Genomic DNA, 18,938 nt, shown 5'->3' on the forward strand with positions numbered 1-18,938 from the left:
GGTGTTTGCTCAGTTGGTCACGACTATAATAGGGAGAGAAGAGTGAGTTCTGCCCTCAGGAACCGGTTTAGTCCTCCCTGTTTCATGGACTCTGCTCCGACTCAGGCTCCCATGGGACTGCCTGGATGATGGTCACAGCGCGCTTTCTCAGTGTTGCCCCATGGATGGGGCTCTTGCCCCATCCTTCTATCCCTGGGAGGGCTCTTGAATCCATGAACTGGGGTGCCGGGGACTACTAAGTGAACTCATGGAAATTAAACATCACACTACCATCCCCAGTGCACCTCCAGCTGAATCCAGTTTCTCATATTTAAGATGCATTAACCCTCTCCTCTGTCTAAGTGGGAAAGGGCTACCTGAGGCTTTTTACTTCCTTGGTATTGTTGGGAAAGGGATTTAGACCAAAATCTGAGGAAGGACTAAATCTTGCATAGAATTTACAAAGAGGTTCGTATAAGTAGGCTGAAAATGCTCCCTTTTTCCTTTTCACAGGGGAAAGTGGAAGTAGAAGCTGGAAAAGAAGGTATGAAGTTTGAAGCCAGTGCTTTTTCATACTATGGTGTGATGGCCCTTACAGCCTCCCCAGGTGAGTGTCCTTGTCAGCCGCAGGGCAGGGCTAGGTGTCAGGAAGCAATGCCCTGTACTATCACTTTTATCTCTGTACCTGCTGGCTAAACACAACGCTTGTTTCTTTATTAACTTTTTATTGAAGTTGCATACAAAAAACACTGCTCACCTCATACATATATATCTCTGAGCATTTTCACAAATTCAGCTCTCCTGTGTAGACCAACTCCCAAATCAGGAGACAGAGCATCACCAACCCTCAGAGGAAACCACCCCCCCACCCCACCCCATCCTCCCCTTTAGTCACTGTCTCCCCACAGTAACCACTGTCTTGACTTCTGAGCCTTGACGAGTCTTGCCTCTTTTTGAACTTCAGCTCAGTGGAATTATTACACTGAATCTGGCTTCTCCCACCCAGTGTTGTCCTGGTCACCTTCATCTGTACTGCTGTGCAAGCTTACACTCTTCTCACTGCTGTATAGTGTTCCACAGTGTGTGCATATACACCAGTGCGTTTGTTCTTTCCGGTGCTGGTGGACACAGGGGTAGCTTCATATTGGAGGCAACTGTGAATTGTGTGGCATACCGCTGCACACGTCCCTTGGTGAAGACACTTCTGTCAGGTCTATATGTAAGAGCGGAATGTTGGGGCCCGTGTTAATAGCTGTTGCCCCACAGTTTCACAGAGTGGCTGAAGAGTTTCCACACGCCTGCCCCTGCTAATGAGGGTTCCAGTAGTCTCACGTCCACCTGTCCACCACTGGATACTGTTGAATCTTTTAGGTGTTAACTATTCTGGACTTTAAAAATTTTCACTTTTCTGAGGATAATTGAGGTTGTTGATATATATCCATTGCCTATAGTTCTTCTTAACTAGAGAGCTGGCCAGTTAAGTCAGCCAAGTAAGGGTGGGTGTACCCTCAGGGTATCAATCCAGTGCTCTGACACAAAATGCCAGAAAGCGGGGTCTGTGCTAGTGGGAATGTGGCTGCAGAGACTTGGCTCACCTCTGGGATGGGACTTGAATGGTCTCTGTGTAGCTTCCTTTGCTTTAACTGGGCAGGCAGGTGGGCTTCCCTGGTAGCTCAGCTAGTAAAGAATCCACCTGCAGTGCAGGAGACCCCGGTTCCTGGGTCGGGAAGATCCCCTGGAGAAGGGATAGGCTACCAACTCCAGTGTTCTTGCCTGGAGAATCCCCATGGACAGAAGAGCCTGGCGGGCTACAGTCCATGGGGTCAAAAAGAGTTGAACAGGAGTCAGCACAGCACAGCAGGGCAGGCAGGTAAACAGGGCCTGGAGTACCACCTTGTGGTCAAAATGCCTAATGACATGCTGTGTTGCTAGGAAATACCTTCCTTATAAACCTCAAACTTAAAAATCACCCATGAAGAGTGCTGTCACTTCTGAAAACCAGTCTCAAAAAGGGGAGGGGACGTCTCCAGACAAGTCTGTGTTGTGAGCTTGGTCCTCATTTACTGCATCTCACGGTGTCTCAGGCACCCAGAGATGTTACAGTTAGAAAGCAAGAGAAGGTCAAGAATTCTGAGGTTCGAAGCCTCCCCTGCACCCATGCATCTTCTCACTGCCCTGGTGCAGGTTACTGACTTCCATGGGCCAGCATCTCTGTTGTCAAGTGCCAACTGACACCCAGTGTGAGCACAAGCCTGTTGAATCCACAGAATTAGTAGGTATCTGCTGTAAACCTGAAGATGACCTGTTTTCACTGCTAGTGAGAGGACAGGGGCATTCTTAACTAGGTCGAGAAGACCTGAGTGACAGCCTGAGTTCCATCATTTATGGGTCTCCCAACTGAGAAAGGCCCTTGGCTTCCTCACTATTAAAAGGATATAAGATCATCTCCTGTGTTTGTTAGAGTAGAATGTGGTGATACTCATACAAGGGCTTTGTAACCTTTAAGGAACAAGAGGAAATGTTTATATTAACACAAGGTGTTGAGATTGTGACTCTTGCTTGGCAACCATCCTCATGTTAGCCCCAGGTTAGCAGAATCAGTGTATAAGGTAGCTTTGAAGAGAAAGCTAGTCCTCTTTGTAAAAATGTAAGTTGTACATTTTTATTGGTCACTAGTTCTTGAAACCTAAATATTAGCCCAGTTCATACTGAACTGTGGATTCATGTAGGGGTAAATTGCATTCAGAAAAGGAAGAGCAGGCCTTCCGTATAGAAAGCATGTGAAGCTGCAAGAGCCTTCCCTAGTATGTAAATGTCCAGAAGGAAGAGACTTAGCATCCTGTTACTACAAAAGCCCAGCATTTTACTTGACTTTACAATTAGGATTCAGGGATTTGTATATCCATTGAGAGATGCATTAGTATTGTAATCTCAAGATTATGTTTCTATTTGTTATTGTTGATTGCCTAGAAAACCCTGTGGTAATCAGTTATCAAGTCCTGCCCAGTTATTTGTCAAATTAAATCTCAATTAAAAAAAAAAAAACCTCCCCAGGAAATATGACCCCTGCGTGGTAGGGCATTTTGTTTGACTTTGGTCTGCTACTCCCAGGATATCTGCCTATGATGTTCTTTATTTATTGGATTGCCCAAAAAATTCATTTGGGTGAGCACTTATGGGAAATGAACGAACTTTTTGGCCAACCCAGTACCTTTCTCTGATACTTTGAATTGCTTTGGAATACCTGGCAATTTCAAACAATCCGGTCAAAGTTACAATCAGACTAATTAAGAGTGTAAATGAATAACTAATTGCTTGGCAGAGACAGGGATGCTGTAGGCTGTGCACTGAATGAACATCGCGGTGTTTTGGCAAAAGCGTCTTGGGTCATGCTCCTGGGGCAGATGACGGGTCGAGCTCCCAGTCTGTGTGGCTAGCTGTGTTTGAAGTCCTTAAGAGCACCTTTTGAGCTATAAACCGCAATTGGGTATTAATGGCTTAAGAGGTTTCTAGGTTAGTAAAGAAGCATGTGAGTGGAATTTCTCCCGATTTCAGCCTCCCTATATTCCTCTTCCTGGAAAGCAGTGTGTGTTCTCTTGGTTTATATAATATCATATAGGCTTCTGCATATCTGGAACCGAACACTCGTATGAGTAGAACAGGTAACCACTCCTGTCCCCTGATTACAGAGAGGTCCTGTCTTGCCTTTTGAAACCGTCTCACCCTGTTTTTCTCCATTTTTCAGTTCCTTTGTCCCTGTCTCGTACCTTTGTTGTCAGCAGAACAGAGTTGTTAGCAGCAGGTTCTCCAGGTAATTCTGCATGTTTCTTTTTCATAATTCTTCTGATCGCCTCCCTTGACCCCGCCAAAGCCTGTCTGGCCAGGCCTGCTCCTTCTATTAGGTTAAGGCCATTTTCAGTTTTTCTTTGAGCTCTTAAAAGTCCATTGTTCTATGACCTAAGGGTGAGCTACCCAGGAGAGGATTAGCCCTCAACTGATGGCAGAGAGGGTTTGGGAGCTGGGAAGGGAATCTTGAAACATGAGCAGCAATGACACTGGGGAAGGAGAGTGGTTCTAACGTGAGTCACCAGTGTTCTCTGTAAGTCCTACCCACACCGCCAACCTTGGATTTTCGTTGCTGCCCTTTGGTTCTTTGGGTGACCTCAGCAGAGTCATGGTGTGTGGAATCTGTAGAGGCCCCAAACCTTCAGCCAAAAGGCTGGAGGACTGTGAACTTTCCTTGGTTCTCCATCCTTGGAGGCCCCAGCATTCCTGTTTCTTTGGTCCTTTTTTCAGATGTCCACGTGAACGAGGTACATGTATTTCCACCCTCCGTCAGGCAGGTGGCCCCACTTCTCCTGTCTCGCTTTCTTCTTTTTGAAATTAGTACAGTGCACATTCTTAAGGAGCTCCTGGTTCTTGCCCCGCAGGAGAATGTGGTCATGCCTTCCTAATATGTCCAGCTGCTCACGAGAACGGCAAAGATTTAATCTCTCTTTAATTAAAATTGCTGGGCTTTCCTACTTGGTAGTCCAGTTATTCTGTATTTTGTTCAATACAGCTTCTATTTTAAAATCTGACTGAAACTATATCTCCTCATCCAGTTTCAGCAAAAGTCTAAAATGCCAATACTTGGTAAAGGAGGCAATACTTACTTGTCTTAGAAGGAACATTATATTTTTCAGGTCTTTGTTCTTAAAAGATTTGAGGGTGTTTGGCCATAAGATACTAATCAGGCTGCTTGAATCTGACCAGTTGACAGAATATACGTACATACATATACATATATGCATGTATACATGTGTATACATAAACATGTATTTATTTAAACGTATGTTGGTATTTTTTTCTTCCCTTTTTATTTGCTGGTATCTGCTACTGATTTAAAATGTCCTAGATACTGAAGTAAAGTGACTTTTGGATGAAGCTCCTGGAAATGTTGTTTGTGTTTCACTTTTTCTTAGTGATTTCATAGTTCAGCCTGTTCCATCTGATCTAGTCATAAGAAAATCCATTTTGGAGGTCCAGGCCTGCAGGCTGCTGGCATTACAATAATAAGATACCTGATGAATGGAGGTTGAACAACACCAGTGATTTGCAAACAGTTCCACACAGGGCCTCACAGCTCTAAGGGAGGAGGCTGGGCTGTTTCTTGATTGTGTCTTTCTAGCTGACTAGCTAACGTCAGGATTCCTGGGTAGGATGAATAAAATAAGCCAAGACAAAAAAATAAAAAATTCTGAGAAGGCATAAGAGCAATTAAAATAGATTTTTTTTTTGTAATTATCATCATAAAATCTTGGCACATAAATTTGGCAACAAAACGTGCACTGGGGGGTGGCAACTTGAAGTCTTTGTTATCTTTGGGTGTGAAGACTTGCACATCTCGCCATATGCTGACAAAAGGTGAGCGTGCTGGTTTCTGTTAAGTTGCAGAAAAGGTCCTGGAAAACGGTCTGTTGCTCTGGACTGTGGCTGTGATGCCAGGCAGTGGTTTCCTGGCAAAGGGGAGGGTTTACCTCTCAAAAAACAGAGGTTGGTGGGCTAAGAGGAAGCTAACTGGGAGTCTATAGATACCTTGGGAGACCAGAGAAATTGCCCTGTAATCCTCCTCAGGAGAAAAGTAACAGGAGATTGAGAAGCAGAAAGCCTCATGACAGCAATCGGGCAACGCACAGGATCTGATCAAATAAGAAAAGCGCTCTTTAAATGTTTTTATTTATTTATTTATAATTTATTTTTCGGCTGTGCTGTATGGCTTGCGGGATCTTAGTTCCCTGAACCTGGGCCCCCAGCAGTGAAAGCTCTGAGTCCTAACCACTGGACAGCCAGAACATTCCCAAATGTCTTGTTTTCATAACGTTAAATTGAAACTCAAAAGAAGTAAAAACCATTTCAGAAGTATCTGTAGATCTGGGGCTACAGCCTGGGGATAGAGTGATCCCTTGTTTCACAGATGGTTGCATCTGTCAGCCTGTGCAAAGTTACCAGGAGTGCAGAGAAGCTTGATACTGAGGGTAGGAGAATGGTGGAGAGGTCTGGGGTGGGGCTTTGGGGAAAGATTATAATAATGTTAACGAGGCTCATTCATCGGCACTTACTGGGTGTCAGACCCTTAGCTTTACCTTATCTCATGTTGACTCATCATCAGACCGGGTGCTAGATATAAGCCAGGTGCCCCATATAAGCCGGGTGCTAGATAAGGAATCAGGCTTAGCAAAGTCAGGCCATCTGATCAAAGTTAGGTCACCTGCGAAATAGAAGATATCTGATAAATCATTAATTTGCCATGTTCTCTTAAGTGGAAGCAACAAGAGGAAGTGCTGTTGAGTTCAGTTTTGACCAACAATGGAAAATTGGCTCCTGACATGAAAACTGTAGAGAAAGTTGTGACATGAAAATTTTGGGAGACAATGAACCCATCATATGAGCTTCCTTGGGTACTTGCCATGTTTTGTTCTGCTTGTCATATTTAAACAGGGACTTTTGCTCAGTGGTCTCACATGGTGGTCCGGATGGGCTAAGAAAAGATAAAATACAAGGTGAATGGTTGAATTATTTGGCCCAGAGAAGGAGATTTCAGAGCACTATCTTCAAACTCCTCAGGGCTATTCCAAGTAGCAGAGGAGTGGAAGTTACTCGATAGAGCTCCATAGCATGGAGAGGCTGTTACTTGAAGTTGAGGAAGCAGATTTTGACGGCTCTGATGACAGACTTTCCTGTCGTTGAAGGGTGGGACCAGCTGAGAGCCAGTCAGAACCACATTGGAAAGAGGAGCCAGCCATCAGATGGGAGACATTGTGCAATTCAGTGTGGGCACTCGGTTGATATTTGTGTAGTAGGTTTGACTAGAAAAGCAAAAATGGAAGAAACCTTGGTGAGGGGTGGTGGGTTTTATTTTTAATGAAATGTGTTAGAAGCTATGGTGAATGTGCCTTTAAAAGCAGCAACATTAGACTCACCTGGATTTCCTTTCACTTTGTTTTAATGAGAAAGTTCATTGAAGACTGCCCCAGCACCTAAGCTAACCTAATCAAACGTTCTAAAGAGGTTTGATGTCTCCCAGGGTGCTTGACTATTCTTGCTTTGAAAACGCCATGAACAGTATGAAAAGGCAAAATGACAGGATACTGAAAGAGGAACTCCCCAGGTCGGTAGGTGCCCAGTATGCTACTGGAGATCAGTGGAGAAATAACTCCAGAAAGCATGAAGGGATGGAGCCAAAGCAAAAACAATACCCAGTTCTGGATGTGACTGGTGATAGAAGCAAGGTCTGATGCTGTAAAGAGCAATATTGCATAGGAACCTGGAATGTGAGGTCCATGAATCAAGGCAAATTTAAAGTGGTCAAACAGGAGATGGCAAGGGTGAATGTCGACATTCTAGGAATCAGTGAACTAAAATGGACTGAAATGGATGAATTTAACTCAGATGACCATTATATCTATCTACTACTGTGGGCAGGAATCCCTTAGAAGAAAAGGAGTAGCCATCATGGTCAACAAAAGAGTCCAAAATGCAGTACTTGGATGCAGTCTCAAAAACGACAGAATGATTTCTGTTCATTTCCAAGGCAAACCATTCAGTATCACAGTAATCCAAGCCTATGCCCCACCCAGTAACACTGAAGAAGCTGAACAGTTCTATGAAGACCTGCAAGGTCTTTTAGAACTAACACCCAAAAAAGATGTCCTTTTCATTATGGGGGACTGGAATGCAAAAGTGGGAAGTCAAGAAACACCTGAGGTAACAGGCAAATTTGGCCTTGGAATACGGAATGAAGCAGGGCAAAGGCTAATAGAGTTTTGGCAAGAGAACACACTGGTCATAGCAGACACCCTCTTCCAACAACACAAGAGAAGGCTCTACACGTGGACATCACCAGATGGACAACACCAAAATCAGATTGATTATATTCTTTGCTGCCAAAGATGGAGAAGCTCTATACAGTCAGCAAAAACAAGACCAGGAGCTGACTGTGGCTCAGATCATGAACTCCTTATTGCCAAATTCAGACTTAAATTGAAGAAAGTGGGGGAAACCACTAGACCTTTCAGGTATGACCTAAATCAAATCCTTTATGATTATACAGTGGAAGTGAGAAATAGATTTAAGGGACTAGATCTGATAGATAGCCTGATGAACTATGGATGGAGGTTTGTGACATTATACAGGAGACAGGGATCAAAACCATCCCCATGGAAAAGAAATGCAAAAAAGCAAAATGGCTGTCTGGGAAGGCCTTACAAATAGCTGTGAAAAGAAGAGACGCGAAAAGCAAAAGATATACGCATCTGAATGCAGAGTTCCAAAGAATAGCAAGGAGAGATAAGAAAGCCTTCCTCAGCGATCAATGCAAAGAAATAGAGGAAAAGAACAGAATGGGAAAGACTAGAGATCTCTTCAAGAAAATTAGAGATACCGAGGGAACATTTGGAGAAGGCAATGGCACCCCACTCCAGTACTCTTGCCTGGAAAATCCCATGGACGGAGGAGCCTGGAAGGCTGCAGTCCATGGGGTTGCTGAGGGTTGGGCACGACTGAGCAACTTTCACTTTTCACTCTCCTGCATTGGAGAAGGAAATGGCAACCCACTCCAGTGTTCTTGCCTGGAGAATCCCAGGGACGGGGGAGCCTGGTGGGCTGCCCTTTATGGGGTTGCACAGAGTCGGACATGACTGAAGTGACTTAGCAGCTTAGCAGTAGCAAGGGAACATTTCATGCAAAGATGGGCTCGATAAAGGACAGAAATGGTATGGACCTAACAGAAACAGAAGATATTAAGAAGAGGTGGCAAGAATACACAGAAGAACTGTACAAAAAAGATCTTCACGACCCAGATAATCACGATGGTGTGATCACTCACCTAGAGCCAGACATCTTGGAATGTGAAGTCAAGTGTGCCTTAGAAAGCATTACTATGAACAGAGCTAGTGGAGGTCATGGAATTCCAGTTGAGCTATTTCAAATCCTGAAAGATGATGCTGTCAAAGTGCTGCACTCAATATGCCAGCAAATTTGGAAAACTCAGCAGTGGCCACAGGACTGGAAAAGGTCAGTTTTCATTCCAATCCCAAAGAAAGACAATTCCAAAGAGTGTTCAAACGACTACACAATTGCATTCATCTTGCACGCTAGTAAAGTACTGCTCAAAATTCTCCAAGCCAGGCTTCAGCAATACGTGAACTGTGAGCTTCCAGATGTTCAAGCTGGTTTTAGAAAAGGCAGAGGAACCAGAGATCAAATTGCCAACACCCGCTGGATCATTGAAAAAGCAAGAGAGTTCCAGAAAAGCATCTATTTCTGCTTTATTGACTATGCCAAAGCCTTTGACTGTGCGGATCACAATAAACGGTGGAAAATTCTTAAAGAGATGGGAATACCAGACCACCTGACCTGCCTCTTGAGAATTCTATATGCAGGTCAGGAAGCAACAGTAGGAACTGGACATGGAACAACAGACTGGTTCCAAATAGGAAAAGGAGTACGTCAAGGCTGTATATTGTCACCCTGCTTATTTAACTTCTATGCAGAATACATCATGAGAAATGCTGGGCTGGATGAAGCAGAAGCTGGAATCAAGACTGCCTGGAGAAATATCAATAACCGCAGATATGCAGATGATACCACCCTTGTGGCAGAAAATGAAGAGGAACTAAAAAGCCTCTCCATGAAAGTGAAAGAGGAGAGTGGAAAAGTTGGCTTAAAGCTCAATATTCAGAAAACAAAGATCATGGCATCTGGTCCCGTCACTTCATGGGAAATAGATGGGGAAACAGTGTCAGACTTTATTTGGGGGGGCTCCAAAATCACTGCAGATGGTGATTGCAGCCGTGAAATTAAAAGATACTTTCTCCTTGGAAGAAAAGTTATGACCAACCTAGATAGCATATTAAAAGCAGAGACATTACTTTGCCAACAAAGGTCCATCTAGTCAAGGCTATGGTTTTTCCAGTGGTCGTGTGTGGATGTGAGAGTTGGACTGTGAAGGAAGCTGAGTGCCGAAGAATTGATGCTTTTGAACTGTGGTATTGGAGAAAGCTCTTGAGAGTCCCTTGGACTGCAAGGAGATCCAACCAGTCCATTCTAAAGGAGATCAGTCCTGGGTGTTCATTGGAAGGACTGATGTTGAAGCTGAAACTCCAATACTTTGGCCACCTCATGTGAAGAGTTGTCTCATTGGAAAAGTCTCTGATGCTGGGACGGGTCGGGAGCAGTAGGAGAAGGGGATGACAGAGAATCAGATGGCTGGATGGCATCACCGACTCCATGGAAATGAGTTTGAGTGAACTCCAGGAGTTGGTGATGGACAGGGAGGCCTGGCGTGCTGCGATTCATGGGATCGCCAAGAGTCGGACACGACTGAGCGACTGAACTGAACTGAGGGTGTTTAAAATCCTGAGACGTCCTGAGGCTGCCTTTCAGGGATTTAACTGGGGTCAGAGGCAAAGATAACAGGATTGGCTGAGAAGTATGAACAGATAGACCTGTTTTGATCCTTTAAAAACACATACTGACTTAGGAACATTCTCAAGTGTTTTTGCTCCTGGCAAAATGATGCTGTGTTGCCTTCCTGCAGCCTAGGCCTTTATCAAGTAGCTTCTGTGTCTGGGGCCTCACCTCCCCTGACATAGCTTGCAGCCACGGATCTTTACTTATTGGAGACTCAGTGTGTTCATGTGGATGGGGCTGGGAATCTGTTGCAGGAGAAGCTGTGAGCATGCTGTCAGAGACCCTGCAGTTGAGCTTGTTTATTACTTTATGTGGAAAATAAAGAGCTGACTTTGAGTGACATCTGACCTCACTTAAAAGGCAGCTGGTTTGTTTTTTTTTTCCCCTCCTTTTCCAGGTGAAAACAAGTCACCTCCTCGCCCGTGCGGCTTGAATCACTCGGACTCTCTTAGTCGCAGTGACCGAATTGATGCGGTAACGCCAACTCTGGGGAGTAGCAACAATCAGCTCAACTCTGCATTCCTCCAGGTCTACATCCCCGACTACTCAGTGCGAGCCCTCTCCGATCTCCAGTTTGTTAAGGTGAGGGAAGGGTGGCCCGGCTGGGCCTGGCAGGGGAAGGTCTACTTCCCTTGTGAGCAGGTGGCTCCCTGGCCCCTGCACGGAGCCTGCCTTGGTCATTTTGCGGGGGCCCTGCCTCTAGCTCCTGTGCCCCTGCCTGCGCCGGGGAAGACCATTGATCTTCCTGGCTCTGTCCAGTGAGCTGCCAAATCAGATGTAGCTTTCTTTTTCAGGGAGTGAGAGCTGGAGATGGTAAGAAAAAGAGGAAACCTTTACAGCCAGTCTTCACGGACTTCTTAAAAACTTGGAGGATTTGCTAGGGAGAACCCTCAGCTTACCTCCTCCCCCGAGACAGAGCTTTTTTCTCAGTCTGGAATAAAAATGGCATTGAGGGGATGAGCCAGCTTTAGCTGATGGAAGCCTGTCTCCATTTTCTAGTCTGGGTGGAATTTTGAGACAAACTTTGGATATAGCTTATACCAGTACAAACTGACCTGTTCATAGAGTCAACATGAACTGTAAAAAGTGACTGAAGAATGGTTTTCACCTAGGGCAACTACTTGGGCCCTTCAGGGGATATAAGGTATAATAAATGTAATGCCATGTGGAGAAAAGATAGCCTAAAAATATTATCTTGGTTTGTTTTCTGTACCATCTCCTGGCCCCAGATCTCAAGACAGCAATACCAAAATGCCTTGATGGCATCCCGGATGGACAAGACTCCTCAGTCTTCAGACAGTGAAAACACTAAAATTGAATTGACTCTTACGGAGCTGCACGACGGGTTGCCGGATGAGACGGCCAACCTGCTCAACGAACAGAACTGTGTGACGCACACCAAGGCCAACCACAGCCTGCACAGCGAAGGCGCCATCTAGGGCGCCCGGCCCCCACACCAGGCTGCCGGCCTCCCGCCGTCCGACCGTGAATCCCACTAGTGTGAGCTTGTGTGCCATGCTGCATCCTGCAACGTCCTGACACCAAAGACTCTGTCCCCTTCCTGGAAGCAGCAGTAGAGGCCGGGGAGGGCAGGCATGGAAACCGGAGACAGGAAGTCGACAGCCAGGGCGTGGCATTTCGAGATTATGGAGATGAACTTCTTCCACCTAAATAGAATCATGTTTATTTTTTCAGCTGTACCTTTTATCATTATTCACTCTCCTCCTCCCTCGATTTGCATGAAGTTGAAAATTGTTGCGATTTATTTTTTCCGAGAGATCATGTTTTTAAAAAGTGTCTTTTGCAGAGTTGTAAGTTGTTCTGTCTGAACTCTGCTGTGACCCCATGATGTGACCGTAAGAGGATGGACTTGTCCCTCCAGTGGCCTCCCTTGGGCTCTCCCTCCCCACCGCCCCAGGGAGGGGCACCCTTCCTCTGTGCCCCAGTGGGTGTCGCTGTTGAACTTGAAGGATGAATGACACAGACCTGTGAAGGCTGTCGGCCCTGTGGTGGAGCCCGAACAGGGACCCGCAGTTGCTTCTCTGAGCTCAGTGTTGTTTTAAGTTAATGTTTAATGGTGTCTCTTCCCTCAGAAAGGTTTAACATTTGCTTGGAATGTGATTTTGCTCCCACTCTAAGGAATTTTTTTTTATCACCAAAATGAATGTTAATGAATTTTAAACTGATGGTTTATCTTTGCAAGAGGCCAGGGTGGATCCCCCTCAACATTCCCCCAGCCTGGGACCTCTGGCTCAGCCAGGCCTCTTCCCCATCTGAACCTCCAGAGCGCCGTCATCCCACCCCACCCCCGGCCTTGCTCTTGTTAACCCAAGATGCTGCTACACAGATGCCAAATGGAAATCTTCCACGGAGCCCTCGAGTAAACTCGAGGTGTGTCGTCCACGCTCCTGCCCTTCCTGCTGGGACGGTATGTGGTTGTTAGAAAAGCAGTTAGACCTTCCAGCTGTGCTCTGCGCCCTGCCGAGAAGGCACGTCGACCCATGTGTCTCACGGAGGGAACTCCGGGGACTGCCAGCCCCTGCCCCTCCATCCAGGGAGTCAACTGTCCCTCTTCCCCTCAGCCCTGGGCCCATGTGGCCCAGCAGGGGCTGTGTGTCCCCACCCGAGGACCTCTGTGCCTCCGCCTCGGACTCGGCCCATGCCAGAGAGGCTGCCTGTAACAGCCAGGGTCAGTTTGGTCCCAAACAGGGATTCAGAAACCAAATGCGTGTCATGGCCATTTCATGTGCGTCTCTGTCTTATTTTAATACCAGATTCATCACGTGTAGTGAGATCAGTGTCAGGAGGTATTTCTTGAATGACTGAATTCTTAACTCTTAGCTGTGTTTTAAGTGTTAACCCAAGGGACATGTGCATTTTGGGGGCAACATTCATAAACTGAAGTGACTTCCTACTGACCACAGTTTTCATGTAGACCCGTCAGTCCGCGCTGTGTCCAGTCTCTAGGCAAGAAGATAGCGTTTTCTCCACTGGGTCTCACTGCACGAAGGGAAGCCCCGGGGCTAAGCGGCAGTTTCTTCTTCCTCCAGGTAGGACTGTGCATCCCAGGCTGGGCGCTGGTGGGTGGGAGCTGTGGTGGGGGAAGAACCAGAAACACACTGGGCTTGCCTCCCAGGGAGCAGCTTGGTGGCTCCAGGGTCGCGTGCGTGCCTGGTGCATGGCTTCCCCTGGTACGTTGGTCCTGGAGCATCTTCCCAGAAGGTGCCATGTTCCTTGGTGAGGGAAGTACTGCCTCATTTGGTAGAAGTCACTGGGGTGCCCCCTTAGGGGCTGAGTGGCCTGCTGCCAGCACCCAAGATGCCACCAATGGGATGGCACTGCCACCGTCAGGCTTGACATAAAGTGTAAAGGTCTTGCTTTCTTAAGATGCATTGAGCTGAGCAGCCAGCGTGATGCACACTGCCAGCGTGATGCGACTCTGGAACTGGGATTGTCTGTGTAGGGGGGCATGCAGAAATGCGAGTTCCCTGTAATAAGGGAAACCTGGGCCTTGCTGGGGAAGGTTTCTCTGCCCTAGCCCCCAGGCCACACTCTGGGCCAGGACAGCACGTGCTGTCCCAGTGGTGGAGCCAGGCTGCCAAGCCGTGGTACCTCTGGCCTCCAGGATCTCCACCCATCAGCTTCCCCTGGCCTATCTGCTTCGATCTGCCTCCCCACACAGTCCATCTCTAGGCACGTTCCTCCTGGAAGGAGCCTCTGGAATCACTGTTAGTGTGTTGGATCTTTTTTGGAGTCCACCTGCTCCTCTGAGAATCCTAAAGCCCTGGTGAGAGGATTCCAGCTGGCTCCTTGGCTTCAGGGAGAAATGGATAACTTGTCCACACTGCCAATACCTGCTCAGTGTGGCTCTTTGAAAAGTCCTCTCTAAAGGAGCTGGTGGCAGGAGGGCTTTGCCGTGGGGCTCCTGGAGGATGAAATTTTAGTTTCCCAAGTTCGTATTTATTTTCTATAAACTACTCTTTATCTTTGATTTTTCATACTGTTTTATAGCAACAGGGAATCCCAAGTAGGTCCTGTCTGGTCCCTGAAGGAATGAAAGCTAACGTTTGGCAAGTTACATCTTCTTTGGGGAAAGCTTAGGACCCTTCAGATGGTAACACTCAACATCTGGGTGATAGATATCTCTTCCAGACCCCACTTTCCTTCTGGAAACTAACTTCAGGCTATTGAAGGAGAGATGCTGGCTTATTGCTTCTGTGAGGCAGGCAAGCAGGAGAATGACTTGAGCTTAGAAGGTCTGTGCAATTCGTGTCTATAAAGTAAACGGGAGCAGGGCAGATAATTGAGATCTTGATGTGTGGTGGCCAGTCCTTAGCACCACCAGTGGATCGTCCTCTCCTTGGGCTGCTGGCTTTGTAAGCATGGGTGAGGAAGTGGGTCAAGGAGCAGACACAGGGCCTGGGGTTCTGACTCGTGTGGGAGCTCTACTGTCCGGCCCAGGGCCTTGCTCTGCTATTCAGCGTCCTCTGGCGCCCCTGCAGTGAGCCCTGGCTCTGAGGGACCAGACAGGGCCACCTCCTGCTCCTGAGCAGCCATTCTGGCATCCTGAAGGTTCCTCCTGTAACTAGATTCTGGTATCCAGGTGTTCCCAGGACAATCTTTTTCTTCATAAATGAGACTTCCTAGTGCTTTAGAGGTTCTCTCTCTTTTAATTCTCTGTTCATCTTGCACATCAGGCAAGTCCAAAATCAAGTGTTTAAACTTTTAGGAGAACAGAAGCTTAAGATTTGTGCATGGAAATTGGGATGTTAGTCAACTTATAGTTAGCTTAAGCCTTGGTTCTTACATAATTTGGATTTGAAAGGGTACCCCATGTAACTTCCCTCCCCTCCCTCCTCACCTCACTTCTGGAAGAGAGCTCAGTGCCCATGCTGACAGGATTGTCTTCCCTCGGTGGGAAGAATAGGGCATCTTGCCATTTCCTAATATTATTTCAAGGAACTTTTGTGCACATGTTGAATGTAAAACTTCACACTATTATGGAACATTAACTGTGAATATATTGACCTGTGCTGTCCCCGGTACCATACAGTTAAAGGACCAGCTTTTCCATGTCTTGGAAAACAGTGCTAGGTACAAAAAGTGCATTTCCCTTAGGAAATGAAGCAACAGGAATTTGGGCTAAGCAGGGACCATGAACTTCTGTCCTCAAATTACCTCAAGTTGAGGAGCAGACCTAAGTAGGCCCTGGCCCCCTGAGCCCGTGTCATGGCTGGTCAAAAACAAAACCCAACCCTGTCGCCTCCTGAAAACCAGCCAGGGATCTGACCACTTTTTCCTTTCCTGGGCCAGGAGACCAGTATCCCTCCAGTGTTCTCCAGGGCCCAGTCCAGGCAGAGGACTCACCCGGGCTGGCACAGGAAGGTGCTCACCTTGTTCCCTGGGCTTCTAAGCAGGAGGCCACCAGGGAGGATTGGCCTGGGGCATGTCCCATGACACCAGCTCCTTGTTAGCACGAGGGCAGGAACAACTCCCCTCTCCACTTGGATCCTAGAGATGGTTTTTCTTGCAGAGTGGTGGGGACTGCCAGACGGAGCTGGGCAGTTCAGGGCGTGGAGCTTTCTGAAGTGCCACTGCTCACTTTCTTACGTGAGGACATGGGCTCTGGTCCCACCCAGGTCAGGTGTGGTTGTGTTATGGCCTCCAGACTAGTGGTGCTTCAGGCTAGCAAGGGCATCTTGGAGGGCTGGCAGGTTAATGCAGAATTAGGGGGGATTTAAGAAGTTCAATATGAAAGTGATTGGGAATTCAGAAACTCTTCCCATGTAAACGTTATCAGTGAGCAACCTACTCAGTGGATTTTTATACCTCAGGGCCATTTGCAGATTTTTATCTTTCCACATTTCTTTTGTATTTGAGTGGGCTGTTAGAAGAGATGAGTTTGGGGAATGTTGTTCATTTGCTGTTCATTGCCTCTGTGGCCAAGCCAAGATTGCTCAAGGCTGTGACGGTGGGCCTTCCACCTCCAGCACGTGCAGGCATCCTTCCTACAGGGAGCGCTTATGAGCTGGCTTTCCTCCTGCCCTGTCTGGAGATGCCAGGAGTCCCTGGTCAGCCCTGAGAACAGGAGGGAAGAGGGCAGTTCACAGCAGCTGCAGCACTTGAGGCAGCTTTCCATCCCACCATCTGGGGCTGGGGACCTTCTTTGCAGACTTCTGTGGTTGACTCAGCTCAAGTAAGCTTTCTCTCTGTATATGCTAGAGCCACTGACATCATCTCAGAAGAATTGTTTTAAATATCGGGCTGTACTTGAAGCAACATGGAAACAAAAGGTTCCAAGTGGCAAGAGAGTAAAGTTCTAGGGGTTTGCATGCCAAGGTTTATATGTACACAGATCCAACACGCACTATAAAACTTGAGTACCCATTTTCAAGTTTGAATACCCACTGGGTGTCAGACATGAACGACTTGGAAGAATGACTGGGAGTACTGTGTTCATTGGCAGCGTATCTTCTGGATTTGCTCGCATCTGACCAACAAGGATTCATTTGAGAAGTGGGCCCGTATTCCTCTTCAGACTTACCCTGGAGAGAACTATCAAGTGTGGACCTGGAGGACCCTGGGTGCCTGCCCTTAGGTTGGGAGGCGCAGGCCCCTTGGGTATAAACAGCTGGTTTCAGGCTCACAGAGCAGAAGGGAGAGGGAGAAAAGAGGAAGCCCTCAGGACTCTCATTCCCGAGAGCCCAGCCTCACCCTGGTTCATTACTCCCCATGTCTAAAGTCTACTGTGAAGGTGGAATGTGTCAGTCCATTGACTTTTCGTTTCCGGAGTCGTTTAAGTCCACAAATGTATATGCTTTATTTTATATTATTATTTATTATGTACATACGCCTCTACTGTTAGTGCATCGTCTGTGACTGAGATGAGATCTGTTCCCGAGCCCCTCATCCATGGAGCCCAGGGTTCAGTTGTCTTTCAGAGTGGGTGAGAAGGAGTTTTGTTTGTTTTCGTCTCTTATGTTGGTCCTAGTGTGCCAGGCCCTTTATTGGACCCACCTCTGTTCCTGACAGCAAGTGTTTTGAGATGAGGATGGAGGCAGGTCTCGTACTCCACGGCAGGGCCTCTTCAGGGACCTCTGTGAAGTACTTTAGAGGTGGTTTTGTGGTGACCGGGTCTGTTCTCTAGGCAGTGGTACAGCATGGCTTTGAGGCCAGGGCCTCCACTCCCACACTCCGAAGCCAGGTTGGTGGCCTGGCCCCACAACAGGGATGGTCTCCAATTCCCACTTTGGATCACAGGATCCATCTCTGTGCACTGGGGAAGCTGCCTGCCCACTTGGGCTTCTGAGATGCCTTTTCTTGGTTTTGAGGTCCAATGCCAGCACTGCCTTGGCGCCTCACAGAAGACCTGCTTTGATTCTGATTTCTACCCTCCTTAGTCTTTACTCACTGTATCATAGTGTACATTTCATGCTTTGCAGCAGCAGAGTTTTCTGAACACAATTATCTAGAGCTGTGTCCATAAACCTAAATAAGCACAAACGACATGTATAGGTTTCATGAGCTGATTGTCATAATGAATGCATTTTATAATTCAAATGATGTTGTAGATTTACAATCTATTTATTTTGTATCAATTTATTTGTAAATTTTGTGATTGTTTTAAAAGGTTTTTGTTCATTTCTATTATTCTATTTAGATAAATGATTTCTGTTCACCCTTCTAGCGAATGTGTGTTCCCTCTCTCCCCTATCACGTCTGCCAACACAGGCCTAGTGGGAAAGCTGGCAACACAGCAGGGCATTTCCTTTGAATGTACACTACCAAGTCTTACATTAAAAGAGAAGCAGGTGCTAGAACTTGAGCCTCCAACTTCCAGCCTAGTACACCAACTTCCAGCCAACAGCAGGGCTGTGTTCTCTTTTTCAAGGATCGTAATCTGTTCCCCATCAGTTCATTTTAGATAAAGATGCTGGGGTACCCACTGAAACTGCCCCAGACATTTGCAGCTCCACCACTAAAAACGCATTTCAGCTGGCAAATATCTTTAACTGTTTTTTCCCTAGGCAAGCCCAGAGGCCTCATCCAAGCCTCTCAGTTGGCTCTTAGAGATGAAAATGGCTCTGCAGAACTTTCTCTGTGATGGGAAGCCTAAGACAATGGTTGCAAGAGGCACAGATGGTCTACCAAGTTAAAATCAAGGGCATGAGTGTGGTGAGTCATGGTCAGATGCTCTTCAGGATTCCGTGGGCCTGCCTGATTCCTGTGTGAGCCCCATCCTCCTCCTTACCCTCCTCGCTCACATGACCAGATCCTGAAGATCTTCCAGTCGAGGTTCACGGACCCTTTGTGATCTATTCCTAGACCACATCCTTTTGGATTCCTTTTTACCTCCCCTCTGTCTCAGTTCTACATTCTTCTGAGAATTGAACTTCTCAATGGCTAGTCCCTTGTTTTTCCTACCATATTGCTTTAACCATGATGTTCTTGATCTGTTTTACTTACACTAGTCCTGTGGACTGGAGACATTTTAGTGAAGAACTGCT

At 46.8% G+C, this 18,938-nt stretch overlaps 1 protein-coding gene across 2 annotated transcripts in view; it reads left to right on the plus strand.

The window, feature by feature from the left end:
- The window catches only part of CNNM2 (cyclin and CBS domain divalent metal cation transport mediator 2), a 172,721-nt gene extending 154,604 nt beyond the window's left edge, over positions 1-18,117 (plus strand). Inside the window, exons 5-8 of one of the 2 annotated variants that reach the window (XM_069566971.1) lie at positions 493-586; positions 3,725-3,790; positions 10,829-11,013; positions 11,661-18,117. In XM_069566971.1, coding sequence (XP_069423072.1) covers positions 493-586; positions 3,725-3,790; positions 10,829-11,013; positions 11,661-11,870 — 555 coding nt within the window. In that variant the 3' untranslated portion in view covers positions 11,871-18,117. The remainder of the gene's footprint in view (positions 1-492; positions 587-3,724; positions 3,791-10,828; positions 11,014-11,660) is intronic. The other variant, XM_069566972.1, reaches the window with a different exon arrangement.
- The last annotated feature ends 821 nt before the right edge of the window (positions 18,118-18,938 follow it).

Source organism: Ovis canadensis, chromosome 22 (assembly GCF_042477335.2).
Source record: "Ovis canadensis isolate MfBH-ARS-UI-01 breed Bighorn chromosome 22, ARS-UI_OviCan_v2, whole genome shotgun sequence".
NCBI classification, from domain to species: domain Eukaryota; kingdom Metazoa; phylum Chordata; class Mammalia; order Artiodactyla; family Bovidae; genus Ovis; species Ovis canadensis.